General features: G+C 39.9%; 1 protein-coding gene across 1 annotated transcript in view; it reads left to right on the top strand.

The window, feature by feature from the left end:
• The first annotated feature begins 4000 nt into the window (after window positions 1-4000).
• Window positions 4001-13125, top strand: part of tox3 (TOX high mobility group box family member 3) — a 42147-nt gene continuing 33022 nt past the window's right edge. Inside the window, exon 1 of the mRNA XM_078252959.1 lies at window positions 4001-4802. Within this exon, the coding sequence (XP_078109085.1) occupies window positions 4701-4802 (102 nt within the window). The 5' untranslated portion in view covers window positions 4001-4700. The remainder of the gene's footprint in view (window positions 4803-13125) is intronic.

Below are 13125 nucleotides of genomic sequence, written 5' to 3' on the forward strand. Positions count from 1 at the left end.
CTCTGTCTGAGATGCTCTGTTGGAGTGCCTGTATCTTTAAGCCCCCCTCCCGAAAAGCCCAGTCTGCTCCGATTGGTCAGCATTCCGCATCTCCGCATCTGTGCTCTGCTGTCGCTGTCTCTCTATAGTCCATTGCAGCCGGAGACTGACTGCAACCAAGTATATAGCAGCAAAAATCACCAATAAAGGCTTCTAAACCAAACACTACAAAACTGAATGTTCCAGCAGAAATGTGACCCGCAATTTGGTAGAAATTCAAATTTGCAGCCAAGATTACAGCTTTCCCTGGCATAGCATGTAGCTACATTGGGCAGGGTATGTAATGTAAACAATGCAGTAGATAACTGCCTGGAGGCAAATTTACGAATCCCACTATGGCCACGCCAAGACCTGCCCTACGAAGCAGCTCGATTGGTTGGGGTTAGGTATTTGAACTTGAGTGGTTAAGGTTAGGATAACCGATTGGTCAGGGGATAGGACCACAAATGGGGTTACGTTACCTTGCGTGAGCATGGACACCTGGCCAATAAATGCTATTGACGGGCGGGTCTTGGACCGGCTAGGTATGACATTATACGAAGCCAAGATTCTTCATATTACTAACGTCACCCGTCGTGGACATGCTTGTGTCGCATTACGTTTTTTTGCAAACGGCAGTTTTCTTTACAACATTGGTGATGTGGAGCATATTAGTAAAGCCACTGTATAGCAAAGCGCCGTCAGAAGAGTGTGACTCGCTCTGAAACATTTTTTAGACGTTTTTGTAGTGTTCCCTGGACACAAACCAGTCAGAGCCATTAAAAAGGAGTTCCACAGTATTGCAGGTGAATGATGTAAACCCTTTGAAATTATGAATTATAATTCTGTTAATGATGGTGCTGCAGCCTGAATGGGATTAGTAGGCCTAGGTCTTTTTCTCCCGCAGGATAAATGAAATAGATTATAGGTTCAATACCATTTCATCAGTAATATTATACTTATGATTAAATATTATATTAATACACTATATTGGAACGTACACATTTACTCTAGCAGCAATTTTCTCCCACGCAAATTGTCTCTCTTTTGCAGCAGCCGCTGCTTTTTTAGTGCTTTTTTAATGAAATATATTTTCAAACTCGCTGTATGTGCGCATGAGTATTTCTGCCAACCAGTTTGTTTGTGGTTGTTACCATGGTGAATGGTAGTATAATTCATGCTGCCTTTTTATAGTGGTAGTGCATAAAGTGAACCTACTCTGAGTTGATTGAACCAACTCAAATCAGCTGTTCTGGAACCAAAAACTCAGAGTTTCCCATCTCAGGGTAAATCAACTCAGAGATCAGGGTTAGACTCAGAGTTTGTTGAACCTCCTTCCTGAAACGGGGCCCTGCACATTTGAACTTTCACAAAACAGTGCTAACAGTGTGCTTGCATTACAGAGCAGGAGATACAAAGTAATACCAAAAGCAGTCTGCCAACTGTATCCAATTAAAAATATCTTATTTTAAACTATAGACCCTGGTACTTTCTGCTGACAGGGAAGAAGAGGTGACACTGAAGCTGTAACATTGCAGATTATTTTAGTGGGAGAATATATATGATTAATCAGTATGTGGATGTTCACTTCAACGGAATGTACTGTCTTAGATTATAGCAAAAAAAAACATTTGACATATTTCAAAGCAGATGTGTAATGTTAAATAAAGAAAATCTGACATTTGCAGACAAATATGACACAACTGCAAAGCTTTGCTTATGTATTCTCAGGGCCGGTAGCATTGATTTTCATGTTTATTCTGACCTCTTATTTTCTCTCTGGAGAGCTGAATGTGACAGGTTAATGAAAAGACTCTTTTGGTGTGCTTACCGCACAAGCAGGGGTACGGTAAGCATCAAATCCCCCAATTCTCCATTTATTCATCTCTTTATTTGCGAAATTCTGGTTTCTGGCTATTTTGTATTGATAGTACAGTTGGTGTTAAAAATCAACAGTGTGCTTGGTAATAATACTGGTCCTTTTTTATTCCATTTCATTTTGACATATCAGGGAAAGCACATGTGTAATTAATAGCATCATGGCTATATGTTCCATTCAAGGTTGCATGTTCCCAGGTATTGGCATTGTGCATGCTGTTACACGATTATTTAACATGATTACTCATTGACTTTTGGAAATTAAATACATTTATTGAACTTAAAAAGTATTGAAACAGTTAAACAAATCAAAAAGTGAAAACACCTTGAACTGTGAAATTTCCCTTAATATGTTTCCTGTTGAACTTTTTTGAAATTCCCCTGCAGACGCAAGACAAAATAAGAGTTTATTTGCTAAATTGCTTTTCTTTATTACATTGTTTTTGTGATCGTTAGGAGCCGAAATCGAAATTTGATTAATTGCACAGCCCTACTAACTGGGAGCCTTCAAAGACCTGTTACATCAGAAAACACTCATTCCATTTTGGAAATGTCATAGGCTATTGTAAAAACACTGTTGACACAGTCAAACTGACTTGCATTTTGGTATGAGTACTTAGTATAGTAGCATAAAACACATGCGTATTATCATGAAAGTGGAAAAAATAGTGTCAAATACAGTTAGGAAAACAAGAGCCGGATGTATTGTTTTCTCAGTTAATTCTGCGCACCACCATCTCCGCACATTAGCTGTGGTACTTTCTCATATTTTTCTTTGCTCCTCATTTTTTCATAATTACAAAATAGCCTAATGCTATTATCATTGCATCTGACCATTATTTTTTTATAGGGGGTCTGAAACAGTGCTGTAAGCAGGGGAGATTTCTAACTGATATCACGTTAGAAATGGTTAAATGTTACAAATCCCTGCCATCTAGAGCACAAGGTACATACAATTGTGAGCAACCTGTATTTCAAATGAATTCGAGATATGATGATTACACTGTCCTACTGTGAAAAAAGAAGTGTAGCTGAATATATGTACAGAAAGAGTAGTAGAAGTGCAGATACTACAAGTAAACATGTACAAATTGATAACTTTTGATGATTACCACTAAATAGCTTCTGTCATTTGGGCTATTTAGCTACATGTAGACCTAGACATAAAGAAATGCAGGGATAGGCTGTGGAAAAAGTTAGAATGTCTTGACTTTGAAAACCTCAGCTATGGTGGTGGTCTGAAACTTAAAATGTATTCAGGCAGAACATGAAGTGAATTTTAGAGGTGATGCAAAAGTCAAGACAAAGATGTTAGTGTCGCAAGTTTGCCTTGAGGTGAAGACGTGTCTGTCCAAGATTTAAATTTTTCAATTATTTTGGGGCATTATGACTCCAATTCATGAACAGACAGAAACAGAAGAAAAAGAGAGAAAGACTGGAGGATAACAACAAAAAGAATGAGCTTGTGGTAATTTCTGGGTCAGATTCACACACAAGACACGCTGTAGCCTACATTGCTAGCTACAGCTAACATCTAGTCGGACCATTAGCTGTTTGAGGTAAATAAACATATGGACTTCAGAAACATTTGAGAGGTGAAATGAGAATTAAGCCAAAGAAAAGTCAAACACTATGAAATTCACAAAGCTGGCAGGTGTATTCCCAGAAAATTAAACGTCTTGCATCATCAAAAAGTCTGCTGTTAGCATTAGCATTTGATGATGCAAGTGAAAACAGAAGAAATATAAAGTTGCATCCGGTCACTGAATATGTAATAACAGCCATAAAACAAAGAACATATGATATAGATTAGCCTATAAGATACTTATTAAAAGCATTCCCCATTGACTATAGACTAGAATCACTTTAAAATTGGTGCTCAGACAAAACACAGAAAAGAATGATGTGGTAATATATGTGGATTAAAAGAATACAATTCACATAAGCATGCAACAAAAACAAAAACTCCTGTAATTTTAATTATCATGTGCTAATATGTCACATGGACTTACATGCAGTGTTTTCATGGGAGTGGCTTATTGTGTTTGGGGAGTGGCTGCCGTGTTCACACATTTTGCCTTGTTCATCACTACGACAGGCAGAGCCGAGGGCTGAACTCGATCACTCAGTGCACTACATCATATCCACTAATTGCACCATCTGTGGAGTTTTGTTTTTTTCTTGTTTTACAAACCCTCAAATCACTGTACTTAGCAGATGGGCTCGTGCGGCCAGCTAGCTTACTCAAACTGCTTCACCAACTAGTTTTCTAAGTTGGAGAAAAAAAAACTTCTGAGAGGCACAGCGGAGGACACGGACACACTGAGTACGGTACTGTTTTGACGTGCGGGCTTACTTTGTGGTTATCATTACCACTTTGTTACAGTTTTAATTTTTTTTTCTTCTTTTTTCTGCGTCTGAAGGGGGAGGAAAAGGAGGTGGACCCACACGCTCAGTCGCCGGTCTCGTGGCTTCTTTGTATACAGGAGCAGCTGTGTGTAAATGCATGGGCACACAGCGTCTACTGCTGCTTGACGGACAGCCCATTCGGCTCAGTCCAACCTTCATGTGGGCTTCCTCAGAGATGAAGCGGCTGAACCAGGTGTAGAAGAGGAATATCGAAACTTTACCCGAGCCTTTTCCCCCCAAACGCAGTGTCTCATTCACCCCAACAAAGCTTGGGTCAGTTTTACCGCCTCTATTTCTCCGTCTCTCTCTCTCTCTGTGCGCTGGGATTGTAAACGGCAGAAACAAATTGATCTCCGTGCAGAGTAGGCTACAGCTGCGCGGCTCCCTCACACATCATGGATGTAAGATTTTATCCGACTGCTGGTGGGAATTCTATTCCAGGAGAACCACCAAACCTGGATTTTGCCCACTGTTTGGGCTACTACAACTTCAATAAGGTGAGAAAACCATCTTGTTTTGTGCTGTAGTCTAGTTTTGTGCTTGTGTGACCACCCTGGTGCTGAAACCATGAGTGCGACGTAACTCCAGTAACGCTGCTCCAGTCCTAATGACTGAACATCTATCTAAAATTAAGTTGAATTAAAACTAACGAGTTTCATTGTCTTATGAGTTGCCTCCACTTGTTTCCCTCTGACTTAAGCCACTAATGATGACGGTCTTTTCGGAGTTGCTTAATTAATACTTCCCTCTCCTGCCACAAACTTTGCTGTTGTGTATTAATAATGGAAATGAGAGCACAAGACAAGTGTAGTGGAACAGTGGTACTTTTGTCCAGCTCAGACCGGCCACACTGCACTGCTAAACTCTCACCAGAGTGATGTGATCCACATTCATGGGCGCTGTTGGCTATACAGTTACATGTTCCTAAACATCAGTGACACATTAGAATGTGATGCAAGTATTAGGCTATAGGCTACAGTGTATCTAGTGTCAAATAAAATGCTCTGCGGGGCTGTGATCATGTTACAAGACCCAAATAAAGCAGTTAAATACCATGTTTTACAAACACGTGTTTACCCTTTGGCATGTCAATTTGTTAGTGAGTTACTCTTTTTCTCCATTCCCACTCATTACAACTTTATATAACTAGATTCAGCACATCAGGGTTGCTGTTAATAGCTCTTGGAGATAGTGCTGGAAATTAACTTTACAGCTCTGCACAGAAACACAACCATACAGAAAGAGATATAGACAGCACACTTGTTATCTGTTCAGAATGAATGCATTCATTGTCACCATTGCGCTGTTGTGCACTTATCTCAAACATGGCATCAGTAAACCCCTGACTGGCATACCCAGAGAGGCAGCCACATGTACAACACTGTTTTATCGACTTGCTCTTGGTTAAACAGCCTATTTTTAAGCATTGTTTCACAAGTCGATTTATTCACTTCCCTACATCTGTATACAAGCAGTCCTGTTTCTAAGCTGTGAATAAGACCATTGCTGAGGTATGACAAGTTTATTAACACTCTAACATGAGGCAGAGGTTATGTTAAAACACAGATGATAGTTTGTGATATTTTGTCAGTGATGTAACACTTGAACTATCTGGCCCATAATCTATTGGGAGCGTGACTCCCTTGTACCACTGCAAGAGGGAACATCACTGTGACAGACTAATGACACAACCGCAGCGTGCTGTTTTTACAAAGTTTAAACAATGGTAGCGCCTACATCCCCCATCTTTCTCTGTGACACACACACACCCCCCCCCCCACCCCCATCCCTTTCAAATTATTCAGCCCTATAGTGCTGTTTGCCCTTGCAATCTGATGCTGCTCAAAACAGTTACCAGGTTTGTCTGACTGTTTCATCAGCTCTTTGTCATGTGGCCAAGTTGTCATTTGTGCCCAATTTCATCATGTCTTCATCAGCCTTGATACATTTTAACTAGATTGCTTTGAATTGGTGTAAGAGTCGAAGTGCGATTTTATTCCTGCTCGTAAATTCCCCAGGTCAAGGGAAATATTCCATCTGTAACAGTAATTGGCTACAATGCAAAAGGAGAAAGAGGGAGGGTGGTGAGAAGGTAGTATCGCCACCAGTTATGTAGGAGAGAGAGAGAGAGAGAGAGAGAGAGGCAGAGTACAAAGCATGCTTTTTATGCTAATTACAATGCCTTTCCATGGCGAACACTCTTTCGCATGCATCTTCCAAATAAGCCTCCAATTTAGTTGAATCAGCTCGCTGAAATGTAGCACAATGCAGAGCGGTTAGTCATCCATAAGATGTGGCATTTGTTCAAGTCCCACAGAACTGAGACATTACATCTTTAATCTATTTATAAGCAGTAACAGCCCCTTGTGCAAACAGCAAAACTTTCACTAGATTCACAGTTTTGATTTGAAACCATACCCCCTCAAATCGCTGGCACAGGACATGTTCAATTTTAATGACAACAGAGACAGAAGGGCCCAGAGGCGCTTTGAGACATCAGAGATTCTTTTAAATTTACAGAAAAATCCAAACGAGTGGCACAAACTTAATTAGGTGCTGCAGTCATGACTAATGAAGCTGCCTGTTTCTTTTGGCACGGAGATGAAGGGGAAACAGCAGTGCTGGAGAGAAACATGCCACAACTTCACACAGCTGAATAATACTCAATATAAATTCAAGGAAAAATCACTTGCTGTAATCTGGTAGAATTAAACACAACCCTCTCCTTACAGCAAATGTTGGTGTGAGTTTTTACCATTAAATGAAGAGTTTTCAGGTGGGGGACAGGGCTGTCACAGCAGGGTCCGCTTCTCTTAAACTAGCTTTACTTAAGCTTGAACACTTATCAGCTATGCTTAAGGGCACTGCCAAGGCCCCTACTTTAACTGATTAGTTTAATACTTCAAGTTGCATGGTTTTTAATTTATCTGTAATTATGACTCTTGGATTTACTGACTCTTTGGCTCGTTTAAAAACACCTGGTTGTAGTCAGAAGAATGTATAAGAGAACAGAAAGGAAAAGATCAAATGAATACATGGGCATCTAGTGCTCATTTGTCCAATTTCTTATTTTGGTGATGCCAGTGATGCGAGACAGTTAAAAGTTATGCGGTTTCTCTGGGCAAACTCCTCAGTCATGCACAGCATCAACCAAAGACAAGGAGCTGTTTGGATTTGACTGGTTTTGGTATTTGTAAAAGTCAAATGTGATTGACTTTAATGGTTTCATGAAAGGGACCCAGTGTTATTCTCATATTTATGACCATCTGGTCTATTTTTTTCTTTTAAGGTTTAATAATGTTTCAGATACAGTAACCATTTAGTGTGGGCTTTCATTACCTCCAGGCGCAGAGAGAGACTAAAATTACCAACAGATGTTAATACAAACTCTTCACCTGCAGTGGTGCTAACACTTGAGGTTTATTTGCAAAACTAATACCAATACTGAGACATCATAATTCTTTGAATTACATCAGTGTTTCAATGGCACTATTGCAGTAAGTAGACCATCGGCAAACATAGCACATTGTAGATGGAAAGGTGCAACCTGAAATCATCCTGTGTGACCTACTGTATTACTGTTGATGTTAAGTGCTGTAAGGGGACATACAACTTTGTGGTGCATATATATTTTTAATCAGAAAGCTGCAAACAACAGGCTGCACATCACCAACTCCTCAGCAAGGTAACCAACTTTGCTGTGCCGTGCTTTTGTTGAAAACTTCTCGTGCCATGTTCAGCAAGCAATCATGTTGTGGTTGTAATCATTATTGGCTGACTTCTTTATTATAACAACGTTTAATAGTTTGGTTGGTTGCGCAGTAAACAAAGGCACCAGTTGCTCTCCTGGAGTATTTCTGACAAAGTAGCTGCTCAAGGTGTGTTTGGTTTTGTATTAAACCGCACAGTGACCACGCTTGTTGCCAAATCAACCAGGTCTAAATTTAACAATTACAACTTCAAGCACTTTATAGTAAGCCAAATCCTCTACTGCTGTACATAGTTTAGCCTTTTTTTTTTTTTTTTTTTTTTTAAACTGAACAACTTATCAGAGGATTTTATTGAGCCTGTAAAATAGGTGAAACAGAAGCCTGTTCATGTTTCACGTGGGCCATACTGACCCATGCATATGTAGGAATACAACAAAGATTTAAAGAACTGAGGGAAGGACCCTAAGTAATGTACTTCCACAGCAACAAACCCCTGGGCAATAACCTGTTATTGTGTCCAAACCATGGTGGGCCAGGACTCTTTTGTCTTTGCTGTCTTTTCTGCTTCATCGGGAGGAAAGGGGTTAACACTCTGCTCAACCAGGGGGCCTGGTGCATCTCTCCAGTGTACACAGCTGGTGCCATTTCATCACACACATTCTAAACATATCCAAACACAGCTTTAAGTGTGTGTGTGTGTGTGTGTGTGTGTCTGTTGAGGGGTGGAACCTCAGAGGCTGTCTGCTTTGTCAAACTCAGCAGTTGATGGATATGACTTCAAGGTGCATGTTAAATGTTTAAATGTCCACGAAGTGAATAGCTGATGTTTTTTGCTGAGTCTTTTAATTTTAGCTTGTCAGGAGATTTAGATTTATTAAACACCTAATTTTCCCACTGAGATAGACAGTGTTAATTTTAGTCCGCCTGCTTGAAGACACACTCTACTTGGAGTTTCTGCCTCCATGAATGACTGCTCTGTCTGACAATCTGCACTACACATACGTCTCCACAGGGCAGATGTTAACATTTTGTTAATGCACAGCTCTCCACTTCCTGCACGATGTCTTAAAACTGAACAAAGCGGATGATAGCATACACTGATGAGGTATCAATAGAGACATATTGGTGGAAACTATATAATGTTTACAAAAACTGACTTTTAAGGGGTTCACAGGGATCACTTCTGAAGAAGCGACCCAAACAAGAGCTATAGCAGCCTTGTATTAAATTATGAGCCTAATAGTTTCTGATTATTGTGGCACCACATTATCACAGCTGTCACTCTATTTTGTTGATCACGTTGAGATGAGGACATAATGGCACACACACACACACACACACACACACACCAACTAAGTCCCATTGAGTTTCATTTCAACTTGTTTTACCACTACAATCTGATGATCTGAACCAACAGTCTGAACCTGTGGGAACATAAGACCAGGTTGCCTGCTTTGTTTATGAGGTGGATATGAGAGGCTCTGAAATCTTAGACAGACATAGACCATTACCCAGATCAGCACTTGTAAAGACATTCTGTAATCTTGCCATCACTGCTCATAGATCCACTTTATTACATCCCCATGTACATTACTCAGCGTGGCTCATTTAGGCAGACCTCACACTCTTGTAGACAAAGAACATCTCGCTGTAGTGAGTTGGCCTCAGGTTGTGATCTTATAACCAGGGACAAATTGGAGCTCCAGTGTAAAACCAATCAAAAAAAACATGCTTCAATGTTGAATGTCTTCACACAGTAGGCCAACCATGTGCATATCATTTTATGTTTTTTCCTTTAGGATTAACAATGGCAGTGAAAGTGTCCACTATTTGTAGCTGCCTGGCTGTTTCAGAAACGTCTATTTCAGTGATACAAAGAGGATGAATCCACAGGAGAGGCACATTTGTTATTGGATTGTGATCTTGAACACATCACTACATCATCCATCAAACTATGTAAGTGCCTGAGGAAAAAATGTTTGTTGACATCCAAAGTCATGAACGAGTTGTAGTGTTTTCAGCGTATAGTTATATAGTTATTTTTGTCCTGTAAGTGAATATTAGTTCTCTTTGTGATCACTTTAACAACATTTATTTTTCTAATTTCTGATCATCACATTCACAGTAGATAGTTTAGATGCAGTACAGTGCAGTATGAAAAAGTTGTTAACCTTACCTGCAGCTCCCTATCAACGTGACATCATGACTTCGTGTAAACATACACGCCACTTTCTAAAGCCAAGTGGTGTGTTATCTGTATGCATTTTGAGCTATCCGCGTGTATGTTTACGCCGTATACAGCACGTAGAGCTCTCCGCGTGTATGTCTACGCCATACTGCGGACGGGTTGCAGACTGATCTCAATAAGTGGCGTATGTATGACACGCCAATTCGTATGCTGTTTTGGCGTGTTATCTAGACGCATAATCGCTTTTCGGACGGTTGGGTTTAGGAAAAGAAGAAAGCGATGGTTGGGTTTAGGAAATGTGACACGTGGGACATGATCCCCGGTCTCCTGGGTGAAAGTCCTGTGTTGTTTGACCCATCCATCACCCCAACCAACTTCCCTATGCGGATTTTCAGGCTTTCATACTACTCGCTACGGCGTAAATTGACACGCAATCGCAAGGTAATGTAAGTCAATAGAGGCCAAACGGCGTTGATAAACACACTAAAAAGCAATTATGCGTCTTGATAACATGCCAATAATGGCATACGAATTGGCGTGTCATACATACGCCACTTATTGAGATCAGTCTGTCCCTATAGAAGAAGAGTAGATGACACTGTTAAGGGCAGTGAGGGAGTTTTAGGATTGGATGATCTTAAGATAAGGCTAAGATACCTCTTGATTCGAGTACCAAAAACACTTCAAGTTTGGCTAAGTTGTATATACTGTATTGACATGGAAGATAGTAAATCTACTGCTTGTGTTAGTTTATCTTGTAAGGTCAACGGTCAAATTAACCTCCTTTAGGAGTTTGAAAGAGTCATATTTATGTGAATACTGTGTCTCTTTGAATTAAAGCAGGCCCCCACAAGATGTATTTTTTCCACCATGATAAACCTTTTTAATCTGGTTTTGGCTCACTACATCTTTGACAGCCTCAACCTTGCTGACTTATTAAAAGGAAAGGGAGAACTCCCTCTGCCCCAGAAAAGTGCTTTTACCATGAATTAAGCAGTTTTCAAAAGGACCAGTCAATCATTTCTGGTTGGCTGATTCAATAAGTGTTGTGTCCCTTTAGTGGTTAGCCTCGCTGTTTAGACACATTCATTTTTAAAGCTTTCCAGAGAGGCAGCCATTCCCTGTTTCATAGATCTAATGTCCAATTCTCTTAATGGGCTCACAGACTGTATCAAACGATTCAGCTGTTTTCCTTTGCTTTTAACTTGCTTGACTTACGCTCTTCTCCTAAGCTCTTTTCGAGGAGCATAGGCCAATGACAAATGTCCGTCTCAAACAGTTATGGGTAATATTTGCTAGGCTGGACTAGTTGAATTCGTTGCTGCTATCTCTATATTAGACTTTGTTCCTCCAGCTGTTCCTGCTATTTGCTTTTAAGTCAGCTTCCAATTGGATAAATGCAGAATATAACATTTCCAAAAGTTAAATATTAGTCCTGTAACAGTAATTAGTCCTGTCAGCCAAATAAGAATTATTGTCTGGGTGTAGGATTTCTCTCTATACTCCAATTTAGTTGTGACTATTATAACTAAAGCAGCCTGCTTATAGAAATATTAGTCAGTGTTCCAGCAATTGTTCATGTGTCAAGTTTAATGTGAATATATTTCTCATTAGAGGTGAATGGGCTGCAGATGTTTGTAGTATTACATGTTACACAGTGTGATTAATCCACCCTTTTCACCTGCCCCCTCCTATGTGACACATTCCCATAATGCATCGTGTTACCAGGTTGCACTAAAAGGACTGACAATAGTAGCAGGTGTGCAAATATCCCTCAGACCCGTTGAACAAAGCGCTTAAATAATGGGGGTTTTATTTGAATGGTCAAATAGATGGCATGTTGGAACCAACTGATGCAGAGTTCGAGAAGTACTTACTTTAAATGCAACCTGTTTTATCAGAACGAAACTGTAAGCATCACTTTAAAACCTAACTTTAAAAAAATAGACTGATTTATTTGCTGCTTACGGGCAGTGTTTCCTTTGTGTTCATGTGTATATTAGTGTCTTCTAGATAGCTGTGATTATCGAACACTCCTCAAACATAAAGTCTGTTTGTGCCAGTTGGATAATGTTAATGTCTGTCTCAGCAGTTACTCTACCGTAGCAATAATACTGCAGCCTATAAACCCACTCCCCACCCCCCCCACTCCACCTAAATGAGCTTTAATAGTCTCCTAGAAGGGAGAACTGCCATCTCACCCTGCCACCGTTTGATTGAATATTTTATATACATGCATTAGACTGATATTCTCTGGCATGTATACTTTTGTCTTTAGCCATGATGCATGTTCATGATGATATCAAGATCTCAATACAGTCCACTGATGGAGGATTATCTCGATTAGGGGTGTCACAATACCAAACATTCAGTAGTCGGTGCCAATACCAGTAAAATAACACGATTCTCGATGCTGATTTCGATACCACGGTAAAAAAAAGGATTTTCTAAGATTCCATGTACTTTAACTTGAAACATGAACTTCTTTATTAAAATATTTTAAAAATATCAAAATGTCATAACAAGACATACAAAACGTGCAATAGAGCATAGAACAATATAATAAAGTGCAATTAATGGTCATAGTGCAACAACTACTGTCCCCAGACACATTCCAGACTTCCAGGCATCTTTTCAAAAGGTAGGCTTCTGTGCAAAAACAACAACAGTGTTTCTAACAGTTGTGTGAGCAGAGACGTTACAAACCCGGGCAAATATTGGAGATGTATTTGAAAGATGGAGACAGCTTAGAGCCCAAAAGGAAGCCGAGTTGGCTAATTTCCTCCTGAACAGTTAGCTGAGCATTAGCTTCAGGCTAATTTATCACGGCTACAAGGGACGGGCATTTATGTCATTTCAATATTCATGTACTCACATTGAATGATATAGCTAGAGTACCCGAGTTGGTTACTCGCAAAAACA

The sequence above is a fragment of the Sander vitreus genome, chromosome 1, assembly GCF_031162955.1.
Source record: "Sander vitreus isolate 19-12246 chromosome 1, sanVit1, whole genome shotgun sequence".
NCBI classification, from domain to species: Eukaryota; Metazoa; Chordata; class Actinopteri; order Perciformes; family Percidae; genus Sander; species Sander vitreus.